Genomic DNA, 18271 nt, shown 5'->3' with positions numbered 1-18271 from the left:
TGTTGAACTTAGAACAGAACATCCTAAACTTATTGTTGTGGAATTGTCGCCTGTTGTCAATGACTATCGCATTGGGAATGTCGAATCTGCAAAGGATGTTCTTCCATACGATGTCTTATATTTTTGCCTCAGTAATGGTTGCCAAGGGTTCTACTTCGACCCACTTTGTAAAGTAGTCAACTACAATGATTGCATAGCGGACCGTGTCCTTCCCTGCAGGCATTGGGCCGATCAAATTAAGTCCCTATTGGGCGAAGGGCGAAGGGCTGATCATAGGAGTGAGCGGCTCGGGAGGGGAGTGAGGAATAGTTACGTAGCGTTGACACTTATCACATGAGCGGGATATTCTGATCACATCTTGGTGGAGTGTTGGCCAGTAATATCTTTGACGAAAAGCCTTATGTGCTAGGGATTGAGATCCGGCATGATCTCCACAGATTCCTTCATGTATTTCCCGAAGGACAGTTTCCGCCTCCGCAGGTGTAAGACATCTTAAGTATGGTAGATTAAAACCCTGCTTGTAGAGTTGGTCATTAATGATCAAGTAACGGGTAGCCTTGTATTGAATCTGCTTAGCTTGAACTTTATCATTTAGGAGAGTGCCATGCGTAAGGAATTTATAAATCGGGGTAATCCAACTATCGCCATGCGTAAGGAATTTATAAATCGGGGTAATCCAACTATCTCCCTGTTGTAAGTTGCACACTTTCGCGACCATGGTGTTTGGTGCTGCCAACAATTTGACCTGAATTTTTCTCCCAATTTTGTCTTCCATTGCTGAGGCGAGACGAGCCAAACGTCTGCATGACTGTTTGCCACTCAAGGAATTTGGGTGATCTGGTAGTGGAAGTGCTGGAGCAACAATTGTGTTTGTGCCAGATATGCTGCCATAGAGCTATCTTTAGCGTCAAAGTTGTTGGTGACCTGGTTAACTACCAATTAGAGTCACTGAAGATATCAATTTGTTTAACCCTAAGGTGTTTGGCCAAACGTAAGCCTGCTAGGAGGGCTTCGGCCTCATTGTTTGACGCTTTGAATTTGAAACGAAGAACATACTCCATCACCACTTTGTCAGGGGTCGTAAGGACTAGTCCTGCTCCACAACCCTGTTGGTTAAACGAGCCATCAACATATAGACGCCATGCTGGGGCTATTGGTTCTATTTTCTGAATTTCCGAGGGTAGTGAAACCACTTCTTTAGGTGTAGAAACAATGTTCACAGGATATGTGAAGTCAGTGATGAAGTCTGCCACTGCTTGGCCCTTCTCAGCTGGGTTTGATTGGTAGGAGATGTCAAACTCACCTAATGCTATCGCCTATTTTATCATTCGCCCTGAAGTGTCAGGACTTTGGAGTATCTGTTGAAAATGATAATTGGTAAGCACGATGATGGAGTGTGCTTGGAAGTAAGGGCGAAGTTTTTGAGCAGACATGACCAATACTAGAGCCAATTTCTCAATGTTGGAGTATCGTGTCTCTGCATCTTGTAAGGCCTTGCTAGCGTAGTAGATAGGCCGTTCAACATTACCATCATTTCGAATGAGAACGAAACTTATTGTTGAAGCCGATACCGACAGATAGATAATGAGAGTATCACCCTTCATGCATCATTTGTTTAGGTCAGTGTAGTCGACACACATTCTCCACAAGATCTTTTAGAGCAAGAAACTTTCTTTGGTCGGACTTTTCTTAACAAGGACCACATTTGCTACCCATTTGGGTAATTGATTTCACGGATGAAGCTTATGCCTTTGAGTTTTTTAACTTCTGCCTTCATTGCTTCGTATCGTTCAGCGTCATAAGATATTCGCTTCTGTCTCACCGGCTTGGTCTTGGGGTCAATACTCAAGCGATGACATATGATATTGGGAGAAATGCTTGACATGTCCTCGTATGACCAGGCGAAGACCTTAGTGTTCTCTTGCAAAAAAGAGATCAATGCCAACCGAATGGGTGGTGACAAGGTGGTGCCAATCTTCACCATGTGATCTGGATAATCTTTTGATATAGAAACCTTCTCCAACTCTTCAGCGGGTTGTGCTTGCTGGGTGAAAGAGTCATCTCGAGGATCGTTGGGTTAACTATTGCCACCGTGAAGATCCAAGTTGGCTTCGTCCAGGCTGGTCTTTATGACTTGGTCATGTATAGAAAAGGTTTCCTCGGGCACATACAAGTGTTGTTGTTTGACCGAAGTGTTGTAACATGACCGTGCACTAAGTTGATCTCTTCTGATGTAACCATTGCTATAGTGGGTTGGAAATTTCATCAACAGCATATGTGTGGATACCATGGCCTTTAGATTATTGATGTCTGTGCGTCCAAAGATGACATTATATGCCGTTGGGCAATTAACTACCAGGAAGTTAGTGGTAATGGTAGCTGTGTAAAGGCATGTACCAATGGTGAAAGGTATGTGTATTCTCCCTATAGGTTGTATGATATCATCGAAGAAGCTTATCAGAGGAGAAATCGAGCGATCGAGCAAGTGTTCAGCTACATTAAGTGCCCTGAAAGCTTCATCAAACATGATATTGATCGAATCCCCCGTGTCTACCAGGATTCGTCTTACTTCAAAGTTGGTTATGTGAGCCTCCACGATCAGTGAGTCGTTGTGAGGGTAGATGATACCTCTTTCTTCCTTAGGGTAGAAACATATTGGATCCCAGTTAGGCTTTTGATACTTGCCTTCCCTGATGTCTTCCATGTGAAACACTTGGTGGCCAGGCCTTAAAGCTCGTTCGCTGTTTTTCATGGCCCTATTGGAAGATTTAGATATGGGTGTGCCGCCGCTTATGGAATATTGGTTATAGTTATCCCTTAAAGGGTGAAGGAGGAATCGATCAATTTTTCCTTCACGCGCCAAAGCTTCAATATGATCACGAAGGGTGATACGCTTCTCGCCGTCATGGCCGTTATGTTCGTGGTAGCAGCAAAACGTGCCCGTGTTCTTCATGGGCTTGTAACCCGACTGCCTCAGCATTGGCTTCAGTATTAGGTGTGTTATGCTGAGGTAAATGGCCACGCATGTGGCGTTCAAAGACGTGTATGTCTTATACCTCGGGGTAAGGCATGTCCTGACACGTGCTTAGCCCACTGTGTTGATTGCCTGGGGGCGGGCATTATCATGGCGATACCCTTGGTTATCGCGATAGTGTCCCTTATTCTTTTTACTAAAATAGGACTGGTGAGGATGAAAACCTTTCCTTTTACCCTGAGATTGATATGTTTATTGACTTGGCAAAGCATTAAGTAAGGCAGGAGGAGGCATCGCTGCCGTTTGGAAGGTCAAGGTTTTCTTATATGGTTGGATATGGCTTCCACTCCCTACTTGCTGATAATGGGTGGCTGTGGGGGGTTTCCCTTGATATGTCATTGAAGGAAATCTTTTGGGAAAACATGTTCATTTGAGCAACATCATATAGCATGCAATTAACAATTAAAGGCGGAATCATGCTTGTATGTACTCAAAAACAAAACATGACCATGAAATTCAAAGCCTAGTAGATTGGTGAACCAATAATCAACTCAAAAATAAGTGAGTTGAAATTAATACCTTTGTAGATTCCTCTTTGCATAAGCAAAGGCTAATCACCCAAAGAGATAGGGCATTCATTCCTTGCTTCTTAGATCCATGGATTTGGATGGAAGAATAGGTTCTCCAAGTTCCCAAAATTGAGAACCTCTAAGTCTCTACACCAAGGAGAGATTGGATGATGAATGAGTGACCTTGGAGGATTAGATGACTAGCTAATCACCTCCAAGGTGTTGGCCTCTTTAGAGAGAAAATGGAGAGACAATTCTCACCCATTTTCCCCAAAAATAAACCCTTATTTCACTTAATGAATATTTGGCTATAAAGTCATTTATATAGTCACTTCTTTAAGTGACCTAAATAACCAAAACCCTAATTCATTCCTTATGGCCGGCCATTTAGGGATTTTTGGGCTTTTGGGCTTTAATGAATCTTTATTCATTAAATTGTCATACAACTTAAGTTAATGGGCTTGACGTTCGAAGCCCATTGGGCCTTAAGGTCCAAAACTATCCCGTGGTCTTTAACGAACTTATTCGTTTGATTAATTAACATATTAATTAATCCTTGCCATAAATAATTAAACCATTCAATTAATCTTACTCATTTCATTTATTTCGTCCATCTCTACCTTACACGGTGTACGATCCATTAGGTTCCTTTTAGCGAGGTAGTGGGCGATTAAAACCATTTTACATCGATTGTGAATTGAAACTATTTTCAATTCTCCCTTTAGTGATTACACACGTTTAGGGCTTCCACAAACCATGAGTGACACCTAGCCGTATGTCATGGTTACCCAAGCTAATCAGAAGAGGTGGAGAACCTATTCAGTCTGGGATTACAAATGCAATACGGTCCTTCTCTAATCTAATACTCTTGACCACATTGTTTGGTTTGATAGTTTATTTTCTCATGTCTACTATCCAATGTGTGTCTTGTGCTTATATGATTACCTTGAATGTGATTAGGAACGCATTCCCAAATCTCATTCATACTCTGGCCAGAGATTCAAATCATATCAGAGAGTATTCTCCTTCAAACGGTTTGAAGGTTAGAGATCCCTTGTTGCGCATTCACTTGTCTCCATAGCTAAGCGGCTTGACCCCAACGATGCCGTGGACACCCTCCTGGTGGGATGACTTTGACATAATCAAAGATCAAGGTCTTAACCACAAGACAACTATGATGCCTCAGGTCAAAGGACTACTTTGCATTATCCCAACCATGAGTTCTCATGTGACATGGAATATGAGAACTCTTCGTTGATCGCGTTCAGTGAACTCATTCTCTATTGAGCACCTACCGTACTTGTCTTGATGTCACACACACCAATGATTCGAGACTAATCACTCTCCCCGAGAGAAGACATAGTACGTACCGATCTTAACGGACTGCCAATGCCCAATTGGCAATCCTATGATCAGGAACATTTAGGATGTGTCTACGAAAGAATGGTCTCAGGAATCTAACTTCATTAGATTACATTCTCCCAATCACATATTCCTTGGACTTTATCATTTAAGCATATAACATTTATATGAGACGGCTCAAACAATAATTTATGCCCTTTATATGTTAAACTAGATTAGTTTAACATGTGAAATGTCCGTAAAGTATCATCACATGATTGGCTTTAGGGCACATTTCCAACAATCTCCCACTTGCACTAGAGCCAATCAGCTTGATCATCAATGATGATATCTCTTCTGTAGTCATTTCATAAATGGCTGAATAGTAGGCCTAGACAGTGGATATCTATATGTGTTATCCACAGAAGCAACCTTGAGAATAACGACGTCACCATTATACATGATTCTCAATCATGTGGTTCAGTCTCTCATTTGTGTTCGGATCTTGATGAGACCTTGATTCCCAGGCTTGAGCTATCGCCCCATTAGTGTCATACACTTTCTGGTTGGAACCGAATAGAGAGTTCATAAATGAACTTTCCCATCCAAACAACATTGTTGTAAACTTCTATATGGCAATATATCTTGCATTCATAATGGAACACACTAAAGTCATTACTTTAATGTTTCCATCCAAATATCTCTTTAGTCATAATAAAGAGATATTCGTTTATCTCTTCATTCATAATGAAGAAACATCCAATGATGGATTAGATTCATAATCTAATACATTTACGCTTCCATTACGTTACTCTAATTCTTCCTCATTCTTTGAGGAATTTATCCTTTAGTATTTCTTAAATACTTAAGGACTCACTTGACAGTTGCCATGGTTCTGATCCTGGGCTTGCACTGATATCATCTTGTACCGTTCTAGGTACAACTCATATCAATGTTTTTCATACAATATGAAATACATAAATCACCTTTCTGCATATGCATAAAGGATTCTATTTACGCATTATTTCTTTGGGAGTCAAAGGGGCACGTTCCCTTTGAGAAGGGCAACTTGCTAGTCTTACTAGAGTCATCCTTCTAATTGAAGTTTATCATCATATGAGAAACTTCCTAGCATCCATTGTCTATTATTAGGGATTGATATAATCCAATTATATCATGAAATATATCATTATAGATTTCCATCCCATGTATATAGACTATATCTCCCATATACATTCTATCGTTTATAGAATGCTTAAAGTCATAACTTTAACGAAGAAGTATTCTTTTCATTTCCAAAATTAATATATCATATATATTTAAATTTTTAGGAACATGATTAACTCCCACTAATCTTTTGTAAAACTAGTAAACAAAAGATTCATTTACATCTTTATGAGAAATCAAACGATTTGATCCTTTTTCTCATAAAATGCAAATAGCTCCCACTATCTTGCTAAGATCCATGATGGATGGATCTCTACAACTTACATGTCTTGTGATTTATAGTTTTAGACATATATTATCAAGACTATCTTAATAATGGTTTCAGAAACCCATATTATGTCCAAACATTGAATCACCATTTAGTTGTAGCTAGCAATCTTCGAATTTATTGAAACTAAGACTATCTCAAAGATGGTTTCTTCAAAGTCAACCATTCTCTTTGATTGTAGTCACCTTAAGCTACCAATTAGCTATGAAGGTTTCATTATTTCGAGTCAAATGGTACTTTATCATTTCCTTGAATATATATCGTATATGCACTCAATGTAGTCATAAGGATTTTCATTCTTATTTCTTTCGAATTAAGAGGTGCAACTCTATGACATAGTCATAAAGTTCAAAACCATTCAACTAAGACGGTTTATAAATCCTTATCGACTACCTTGGAGCTTGTGGTATAGGAACTAGGTTGTTATATTTGTTGATTACTTTCTTGTCTCTCAAAGAACCCATTCTTTGAGTTCTATCTCTCGTTCATTTGCTTTTAGGCAAATCACATTGTAGAATTACAATAAACTACCCAACAAAACAACATTTGTTAGTTGGTTTATAGAAGCGATATCCAAAAGTTATTTTAAGGATATCCTACAAGATTATTATCAAACAAATATTGCTTGTTAGCACACAACCCCAAATCTTTAACATGCTTAAGATTTGTCTTTCTTTTCCAACTACATCTTATGGAGTTATGAAAATATTGGAAGATCTTCTCATTGACAATCATATTGTTTTAGAAGTATATATCCTATATATGGGTAATAGATAACATCTAACGAACTAAATCTTATTCGAGTTCGTTCTTCTCCTAATGGAGAAATACATTATCTTATGATGCTTATTTCCTTGATATCTTTCAAGGAAACTCATCTAAAATATTACCTTTCCTTGGATCAAATCTAAGGAGGTAAATACTTTAGATGTCTTACTCATCAACTTACATTACTTGAATTCTTTGAAACATTTTGCAAAGTATTCGGACTTTTGTTTATTCAAAATAAATTATAGTCCAACCGAGAGTGATCTTCGGTGAATGTTATTCAACATGAGTAATATTATGTTTGTGGACAAGTGCCACTAACATTTAAGTGAATTAACCTCAACAACTTTTGTGATTCTTTCTTCTTTCCAAAAGAATAAAGATTCGAACATTTCGCCTCCATACAATTTTAACAAGAAGGTATTGGATCCGGATCTAACGATCCAAAGCGTCCATTTTTCACCAACTCATAATTTATGTTTTAGAGGTATCACAACTTTAGTTGGGATTAGTCACTACCTTGCAACCTTTTGGGTTTTAAGCATCATTATTTTCTAAACAGTTAACACTACCATATTATCTCTACTATAGAGATAATTAATTAGATTACCATAATCCAATCATTGATTAATAAAGAACATTGTTTTGTCAAACAAAACATTTATCCATTTCACATAGTGACGGAATTTAGTTCCTTAAAATTGGAATACAAAGACAATCTATGTTTTTCCAATTTCTTTGGTAGTTCATATGAGGAAGTAAGTATCATCTGCTTTCGCAGAGATCTATATTTGATTCACGTTTCCGAATGTGAAGCACATTTTCTTCTCTCATTTATCTTCTACTTCTTATTAGTCACACTTTTACAACGATTGTAAAACATAGTCACTAATACAGAATCACGCATTCAAGTAAAAGAACCAACTGTTTTGAACTATTCAAGAACAATTTACAACACCTTCGAAAGGTGTGTCCTTGACACTTGCAAGACATTTCTTGCAAATACCCCTTCCAATGTCCATCCTTTCATAAAGAAAGTTTGTTCCCTTGGAGTTATTTATCTTCTTTATTTGACTTTCACCTTTGACTACATTAGTCATTGTCCCTAAACTCCCACTATCTCTCTTGAAACCTTTTTCAATTGTGTTATACACATCAAACAATTTTGGAGATCATGTGGTTTTTGTTCACTACATAGTTTACAATAAACTTAGTGAACGATTAGGATAGGGAAACAAAGGTGAAGTCCTTGCCTAGTTTCCGTCTCATTAAGTGGTTTTATCACTTCAACACTTAATGATTCAAAATCATTATAAATCCATGTTAATGGACTATTTTTGTCAACCAACCATTATGTTCTAAACATAATTACAAACTTTAAAGAGTTGTACAAGGCAACTCTTATTTCTTCACACAACAAATTGTAAGTGAAGAATCATGGCACATAAAGTGTCCATGCCTTTGTGCTTTCTTCTCAAGTTCCTTGTTCATGTAACAAAGAAACAAGCACTAAGTGTTTGCATTGACTAAGGGTTGTTCAAAGCAACTCCTATTTCTTCATACAACAAATTGTAATTGAAGAATTATGACATTTAATAGTGTTGTCCTCTTTATGATAGACCTTTTCTAACATATTCTTCTAATGATACATTATCAATAGTAAGATTGTGAGGATGAGACTACTTTGGTACTTTTACAAGCCATTAAAGACAATCTATGGTTTTGTAGTACCAAGTCCGTAAACTAAACGTTCGGTTTTGTCAAGTGTTGGATAGCGTTTGCAAATATATTGGTAATCAAATACATAACGAATATAAATTGATTGATTTTAAGCCATTTGATTTGGGTCTTTAAATCAAATAGCACCACCCACTATTTTTGGCAAATTCCATATCCCTCATAGGAATTCGAGAGTTTTGGATGAAACTCCTAGTAGGTTATGGGAGGCTCACTATTACCAAGCCCACCTCACGATGATACGATGTATGGCTAGCAACAATAATAATGAGAGAGTACGCTTACTCATTTGCAACTAATGCAAGTACCCATCTTATTTGGCCTCTAGAGAATGTCACCTCACAATGATATGATGTTGGCTCCATTTCACTTAGTTAAGTTCTTCCCACCATGCTTAGTGTGTAAAGGGGTTCAAGAATAGCCTCACGATGATACGATGTATAGCTATCCTCGTTGCCTACACTCACCTCATCATATGTATATGGATTCCTCCTGAGTATAAGCATGCACTTTGTACTCCCCCATGATAGGGTGAAGCCGGTGTACAAGTCATAAACGATTGGATCCCACCACGGTGGAAGGCCACGAAGAGATATTCTAAACATCTCTCGCTTATCAACTTAATATTGGTTTGGTTGAGGGTTTTAGGTCTCATCACATATAAACATACATTTTAATCTCTATTAAAACTATTTTGGTCCTATTACAACTATTGGTCCATCCCTTTGTTTTAGTTGTACATAATACTCCCATTATGCTTTTAAAACGATTTTTTTAAAGCAAGAGTATATGATACTACTAACATAAACTTTGCATTCATTTGATGGACTACATAGTTGTCTTAGGGCCTAAGGATGATTATGAACCTTTGTTTAGATTCAACACGAGCCTTGTGTTGAATCTCGGTCTAGGAATGAAGATTGATTTTAGTTACGCGTTTAATCACATTAAGGCGTGTTGTCTTATGGGCGTTGGACCCAACTACTTCATTTTCATGCATATCGTATAAAGCAAGAAAGAAGTACTTCAAAGTAAAGGTGAGCTTATGCTCATTACAACATTTGCATATAACAAATTACTTTAAAGTAAAGAAGAGCTTAAGCCCTTTTACAACATTTGATCAAATCAAATTACAACCAAAATCTAATCTACACATTCCCATGGTTCAAACAAATTTGAAACGCCTTTCACATAGCTCAATTATATTAGGCTTAGGTTCATAATCACCCTTTAATTAATTAACACTTTAACTAATTAATGAATGCAACATTTTCATTTGGTTTTTGTATCCATAAAATTGATTTAAATGGAGCTAAACAAAATGAAAATCCAATTCTCATTTAAAGAGACAAAACAATTTTGTTCTCATCCTATTTGGGCCATCTTGCAATTAACCTCAACTTTTGGGCCATATTGCAAATACAAAAACTTTTGGGGTCACTTTGTACAATACACAAAAGTCACAACTTCATGTAAATACAACTAGAACCCAAACTTTTAATAATGCAAAAACTTCATTAAAGGATCAAAACAATTTGTCCTTTAGCGTTTTTGGACCTAAACGTAAAAACGTAAACTTTTGGGCCAAAGTGCAAATACACAAAAGTATCAAAACTTTATGTAATTGCATAAAAGCCCCAAAAGTACTCCCTTTGAGGGAGTGGCCGGTTTTAGGGAAGATAAGGTGGGAGTGTGTGTTGATTTGTGAGTTTTGTCAAAAACATGCAAGTGTATGTAAGATAAGATATGTTTTTGAAATAATTCAAACACAATTATTTCAATCATCATTTATACAAATATTTAACACTTTAAATACATAATAAATCATTTAAAAACATATCACATAAACTTTATGAAATAAATCAAAACTTTGAATCAAAACACCAAACCTTTTTGTTCTTGGCAAGAACATCAAGAACAATGAAGAACATCCATGAAAAACCCAAATTTTTCCATGAACTTTTTTCACCCAAAAACATTCCAAAACCATTCTTACTTAAGGGAAATAACATCTAACCAAACTAGGGTACTTAGGGGTTCCAAAGAACACATTAAAACACTTTTAACAAGTCAAACAAGAACCCAAAAATCCACCCTTTGGATTTGGCCGAATTTTCCCAAAAGCATGGCACCAAATTTTAGCTCCAATATTCATGCTCATATGAACAACATCTACAACATTTGAGATAGCAAATTTTCCAACAAAATTTACTTTCAAAGAAGCAAGAATAAAGCTTGTAACAATTACAACTTTTAGATCACAAACTTATGAACTACAAAACACAAAAGGATTCACCAACTACTAGACCTAGGCTCTGATACCACTTGAAGGAAATCTTTTGGGAAAACATGTTCATTTGAGCAACATCATATAGCATGCAATTAACAATTAAAGGCGGAATCATGCTTGTATGTACTCAAAAACAAAACATGACCATGAAATTCAAAGCCTAGTAGATTGGTGAACCAATAATCAACTCAAAAATAAGTGAGTTGAAATTAATACCTTTGTAGATTCCTCTTTGCATAAGCAAAGGCTAATCACCCAAAGAGATAGGGCCTTCATTCCTTGCTTCTTAGATCCATGGATTTGGATGGAAGAATAGGTTCTCCAAGTTCCCAAAATTGAGAACCTCTAAGTCTCTACACCAAGGAGAGATTGGATGATGAATGAGTGACCTTGGAGGATTAGATGACTAGCTAATCACCTCCAAGGTGTTGGCCTCTTTAGAGAGAAAATGGAGAGACAATTCTCACCCATTTTCCCCAAAAATAAACCCTTATTTCACTTAATGAATATTTGGCTATAAAGTCATTTATATAGTCACTTCTTTAAGTGACCTAAATAACCAAAACCCTAATTCATTCCTTATGGCCGGCCATTTAGGGATTTTTGGGCTTTTGGGCTTTAATGAATCTTTATTCATTAAATTGTCATACAACTTAAGTTAATGGGCTTGACGTTCGAAGCCCATTGGGCCTTAAGGTCCAAAACTATCCCGTGGTCTTTAACGAACTTATTCGTTTGATTAATTAACATATTAATTAATCCTTGCCATAAATAATTAAACCATTCAATTAATCTTACTCATTTCATTTATTTCGTCCATCTCTACCTTACACGGTGTACGATCCATTAGGTTCCTTTTAGCGAGGTAGTGGGCGATTAAAACCATTTTACATCGATTGTGAATTGAAACTATTTTCAATTCTCCCTTTAGTGATTACACACGTTTAGGGCTTCCACAAACCATGAGTGACACCTAGCCGTATGTCATGGTTACCCAAGCTAATCAGAAGAGGTGGAGAACCTATTCAGTCTGGGATTACAAATGCAATACGGTCCTTCTCTAATCTAATACTCTTGACCACATTGTTTGGTTTGATAGTTTATTTTCTCATGTCTACTATCCAATGTGTGTCTTGTGCTTATATGATTACCTTGAATGTGATTAGGAACGCATTCCCAAATCTCATTCATACTCTGGCCAGAGATTCAAATCATATCAGAGAGTATTCTCCTTCAAACGGTTTGAAGGTTAGAGATCCCTTGTTGCGCATTCACTTGTCTCCATAGCTAAGCGGATTGACCCCAACGATGCCGTGGACACCCTCCTGGTGGGATGACTTTGACATAATCAAAGATCAAGGTCTTAACCACAAGACAACTATGATGCCTCAGGTCAAAGGACTACTTTGCATTATCCCAACCATGAGTTCTCATGTGACATGGAATATGAGAACTCTTCGTTGATCGCGTTCAGTGAACTCATTCTCTATTGAGCACCTACCGTACTTGTCTTGATGTCACACACAACAATGATTCGAGACTAATCACTCTCCCCGAGAGAAGACATAGTACGTACCGATCTTAACGGACTGCCAATGCCCAATTGGCAATCCTATGATCAGGAACATTTAGGATGTGTCTACGAAAGAATGGTCTCAGGAATCTAACTTCATTAGATTACATTCTCCCAATCACATATTCCTTGGACTTTATCGTTTAAGCATATAACATTTATATGAGACGGCTCAAACAATAATTTATGCCCTTTATATGTTAAACTAGATTAGTTTAACATGTGAAATGTCCGTAAAGTATCATCACATGATTGGCTTTAGGGCACATTTCCAACAGTCATTGCCTCAGCGGAGGCATGATTGTAAGCATGTGCCATCACCTCAGAGTAAGTCTTCCAAATGTTGGCATTGATCATGTACTTAAAGAAACAATCATGTAGGCCTACCGTGAAGGCTTTGAGGGTAGTCTTGTCGTCTGCCTCGGCACAACGGGAATACTCATGGCTGAAGTGGCTAGCATACATACGTAATGACTCATCTGGCTTCTGGCGAATAGTGTATAAGTCATCCGCAGAATGCAAGCGATTGGTCTGAAAAATGTGTTGAGAAACAAACAGTTTCCTCAATTCCTCAAATGAGTCTACCATCTCAGGTGGAAGATGGCAATACCAGTTTAGAGCTCCTCCAGAGAAAGTTGAGGGGAAGAGAAGACATCATTCTTCGTTGGTGTGCATCCGGTATGCCATGGTGGACTCAATGAGGTTAAGGTGTTCAATCGAGTCCTTCTTTCTAGTATAGAGTTGTAAGCCAAACTTCTGCTTTGTCTTTGCTTAGAGGGGGTGTTGAGGATCCTCCTTGTAAGAGGGCCATGCCTAGGTTGGTTCCAATAAGGTATCTTAGCTTGTCGTTCGACCTTCAACTTGTTTACTTCCTTAAGGAGCTGTAGAACAAGAGGGTCCTGAGTTGAGTCATGTACCATTGGAGCTTTCTTTCGTAAATCTCTATCTCCTCTTGGAAGTAGGAAGGTTTGATCAAGAGCATGGGATTTTTCCCTAGACTCACCATACTGACTTCCAAGGTATGTCTGTCGGAACATCTTTGAGTCCCTTATACCTTCGTGTTTCTCTATGACTTGTTGCCCCTTCCCCAAATTGGTAGCCGGCATGGGACATGGGAAATGACCGAGTCTTTCAGAGACCATTGGGTCATTGATCTTCGAGCTTACATGGATGGGATTGTCTCGATGTTGCTTTAGAAAGTCTCTACAATCGCGAAAGACAGTTTTCGATCATTCCACTCCTTCTGTAAGGAGGTGCATTCCTACACTCCTCTTGCTTCGGATCGAAGCAGCTGGGTTAAGAGAAGTCTCATGTTGGTCGCCATTTCGATGAGTATCTCGCTCCTCAACCGGAATACCCATGTCGAGGGCAATTAACCCTCCGTGTTGGGGGGCACCCAGTTAATGGTTGACTTCCACAAGGGTGATGAGCTCGTGTGTTTTAGTATATCTAGCCTCGTGGAACATCTTAAAGACTTTCTCATACTGCTCTTGGAAGATCTCATTCTTCATCGCTATCTTGTTGTTCTGAGCCTCTAACTCATCGACTTTAGCCTGAAGAGCAAACTTCTTTTGTTGCTTCGCACCAGATGCAAGAGGGGTGTCATTCTATTTGCTGTGGCTTCCTTCGCTCCCCATGTTGGAAAGGGATGCCTGGTCAAAAGAGAGTGTACGAATGGTGGAAACCAGCTTAACAAAGCTAGAGTGGGAATAAGTGTCGTTCCCACAGACGGCGCCAAATGTTGACGCACAAAATTAGTGAAGACTTTGGTACAACATAAAGTGTTAAGTTTGTGACCTTCACTAGATTGCTCCGGTCACTAGTGTGGATAAGTATGTAAATGGAAAAGAAGCCAACATAAGATATACGTGGTTTACCTAGATTGGCTACGTCCATGGAGTAGAGGAGTTCTCATTAATTGTGAAGGGTTTACACAAGTACATAGGTTCAAGCTCTCATTTAGTAAGTACTAATGAATGATTTAGTACAAATGATATTCGGAAATAATGTGGGAGAATGATCTCCTTTTATAGAAGAGAGTTTCTAGCTTTGTTTTGACATTGACACGTGTCGTGTTGTGATTGGCTTCTGATGTTGACACGTGTCGCGCTATGATTGGCTTCTGATGTCGACATGTGTCACACTGTGATTGGCCTCATGGTTGGAGGGAAACTCTTCTAGGTCCTTGACGGTATAACGTTGATCGGTGTTCAATAGTTTTGGGATTGGTCAAGTATAGTACAAACAATAAAGAACGTATGTTCGAAATTGTAAAACGAGGCGCCTATGTTAAAACGCCTTTATTATTATCAAGGGAAAAGTAAGAGTTCAAAACTATTATAATAATTAAAAGAAGCGAGAGTTTCGAACTCATAGTCTCGAATTAGGACGCATAGATAGAAACCAAACATCCTATCCATTAGAAATATTGAATCACATGCATATAGCTTCAAGATGTTAGTTAACAACCATATAAATTAACATGCCTGAATTTACATGTTGAAAACCCCCCATTCCCTTCACTTTCTGTTTCCTTTGTTTTTTCTTATTGCAGAAACTAAATTACTCAAAAATCGTGTGAGATTGGAAACACGAGTCGTAGACGACACACAAAAAGTAATGATTAAGCTACCTATATATGATTCATCCATTCGGTTTTTCACAAGTGGCAAGGCTTGTAAGTCATCATTTGGTTGATGATATCATATAGGATGATATCGCATTTCTCCCAAAATCATATGAAATTCAACAATAGTTAGATGGGTTTCAATGTTGATTTGTGGCTTTTAAGCTAATGCGTTGGCTATTCGGTTTGATTTAGAAGTTACTCATTTGAGTAATGGTAAGGCTTATCATATATTTGTATCACATTTTAATACCATAAACAATGATTATAACTTACATGTACGCATCAAGTTTGCACATTTAACTTACACAACGAAACAAAAAAACACTAGAAACTTAGAAAGATGGGTCTAACAGTTTTTGTTCTGTATAAAGGTCGGTCATGTTTGCTTCAAGTTTGCACATTTAACTTAACAAACGATATTATCTACACTAATGAGTTGAGGAGTGGGCTAAGCCTCAAAATGAGATAACAAGAATGTGGTTCAAATTTGCCTTTAAAGAGAATCGAACCTAAGACCTCTCACTTACAAGTGAAGAAGAATACCATTAGACCGTAGTACAAAGTGGTTGCTTCGTAGTGTAATGTTTTTTTTTAAATAATATCATTTACACTAAGAGGGATGAGGTGGGCTAAACCTCACAATAGGCTAGCAATAATGTCGTTTAAATTCGTCTTTGGCGAAAATCAAACCTAAAACTTCTCAATTATAAATAAAGAAGAATACAACTAGACTGTAATATTAAATGACAAACCTAATGTGCGCTAGAGAAAAGACACCTACGGGTTGAGGGCTGAATTAATTGGGTTGAGTTATATAAGAGTGGAAACATTGGGCTGCTAGACCTCATTTAAGAACCCTTGTTGGGCTTGACCCAAAGCAATATATCAGGCCACGTGTCCAATTGTGGTGATTCGCCAGGTATTCATGGACCAAGACGCCAAGTAACAAGATTCAAGAATCTAGCAAGTTGAAAGTGCCCCAACAGGATCCTCTTCGAATTCTTCAAATGAGAATTTTGGATTGTTTATTGTATAATGTTCAATCAATTTTTATTAGGTACTATTTTTATTTAATTTTAAATAAAAATATTTCAAATAATTTTTAACAGTATAATATACGATGAACGAATATGATTCACGAATCATCAAGATTTTTAAAAAAAAAATCCGACGAGAATCCGAATTGAAAAGTGCCAACCTCTTTCTCTCTCCAGTATATCCACCAATCCTTTGAAAAGCCAAGAATGTACTGAGAGTGAATGGCTGTCCTTGTTACACACCGCTCTATCCCCAAACCACAACTCCTCTCTCCTCTTTAACATACACACACATACTCTCCCTCTCTCTCTCTCTCTCCACCGTCTACTTCTGCAATGGCAACCCTGCAGTCACTTGCGTTCTCTTCTCCACTCTCACAATGTCTGCAGCAACCACGCCTTCATTCGGGTAATCTTTTTGGTTTTTTACTGCATGTGCTGTAATTCCACTACCAAGCAGTAAATTTTACTTTGTTTAATGCTTTGATTTCTTTTGTTGTCATAATTTAATACCAAGCAGAAATTTTACTGTGGTTAATGCTTTGATTTCTTTTGTTGTCATAATTTAACTCCGTACATTAAGGTCTGTGTGGTGTTCTTGGAAAAGTTATAGGTGAAGGGACAAATGGGGTGAAATTGTTTGATGGGTTTTGTTAAAGTTTCAAACTTTGTGTCAGTTTTAGCAGTTTTCAAGTTGATGAGATTGTTTTGAGGAATTAGCAAAAAGGGTTTATTGGGTTTTCAATTCTGCATGATCAATTGAAACACTCAAATTGTTAATTGGGTTTTTATAATTATAATTTCTGTGTTTTCTATTTCCTTTAATTATGTTCTTATTGAGAATTAGTGATAAGAGCAAGAGATGGATTATGAACATAGCATAAGATGTTTTGTGTTCTGATTGTGTAGGCTTGTTATGTTGGGGTGTTCATAGAAGTGCAGAATCCACATTCAATGGCAAGTCTTTGCGCGTGTCTCGTCCCCAATGGGCGCCATTAAGACGGTGTACTCAAGCATCCAGGTCTATTAAAATGATGGTCAAACCAAAAATTCAGTTCATCCAAGGGACCGATGAACAGACAATACCAGATGTGAGGCTAACCAAATCAAAAGATGGTACAAATGGTGTGGCAGTTTTCAAGTTTGAGCAGCCTTCTGTGTTTGACTCCTCTGGTGAGTTTGGTGACATCACTGGCTTTTACATGATTGACGAAGAAGGCGTCCTTTCATCGGTTGATGTTAACGCCAAATTTGTCAACGGAAAGCCTGCAGGAATTGAAGCAAAGTACATAATGCGAACTCCGAGAGATTGGGACAGATTCATGAGGTTCATGGAACGCTATGCAAATGACAATGGCTTGAGTTTCATTAAAAAATGAGGCAATGTATATCCTTATCTGTTGTCTTACTCGGAAATCTTATTAGTCCACACGTATCTTGTAGTCAACCAATTTTTCTGCTCTTAACTGAGAATTATGCCAGTACTCTGTATTTTGAGTTATAGAGGTGAGAAAGCTCAAATTTCAAAGTCTTCTTTCTTTTAATTACTCTGTTGTAATTTGAAGAATGATACGATGAAGGTAACAGATTAAACGATCCAGCCTATGTGTTCAACCATTTATCTTGTCGTTGCAGAATGCAGATTTGTTAAGGCGTTGACACCGTGTAAGTTTCTTTCTATATCTGCCTAGTATTTCATATTGCATTGAGAATTTTGTTACATGTTCTGTTAAGTTTAGACATAGATGATTTAAGAAGGGGTTTCTTATACAAGATACTGAGATTTATATGTAAATTCATTTCAGTAGGACGGTAACATGAATCTTTATCACTGCAGAAACATTTTAAGTAGAACGAG

At 37.7% G+C, this 18271-nt stretch overlaps 1 protein-coding gene across 1 annotated transcript; it reads left to right on the top strand.

The window, feature by feature from the left end:
• The first annotated feature begins 16548 nt into the window (after positions 1-16548).
• Positions 16549-18013, top strand: LOC103445471 (photosystem II reaction center PSB28 protein, chloroplastic-like). Its single transcript, XM_008384489.4, has 2 exons — positions 16549-16822; positions 17323-18013. The coding sequence occupies exons 1-2, from the start codon at positions 16750-16752 to the stop codon at positions 17790-17792; spliced, it is 543 nt and encodes a 180-aa protein (XP_008382711.3). The 5' UTR covers positions 16549-16749; the 3' UTR covers positions 17793-18013.
• Positions 18014-18271: the final 258 nt, after the last annotated feature.

This window comes from Malus domestica, chromosome 10, assembly GCF_042453785.1.
Source record: "Malus domestica chromosome 10, GDT2T_hap1".
NCBI classification, from domain to species: domain Eukaryota; kingdom Viridiplantae; phylum Streptophyta; class Magnoliopsida; order Rosales; family Rosaceae; genus Malus; species Malus domestica.
This window is presented reverse-complemented; position numbering and strand designations above follow the sequence as displayed.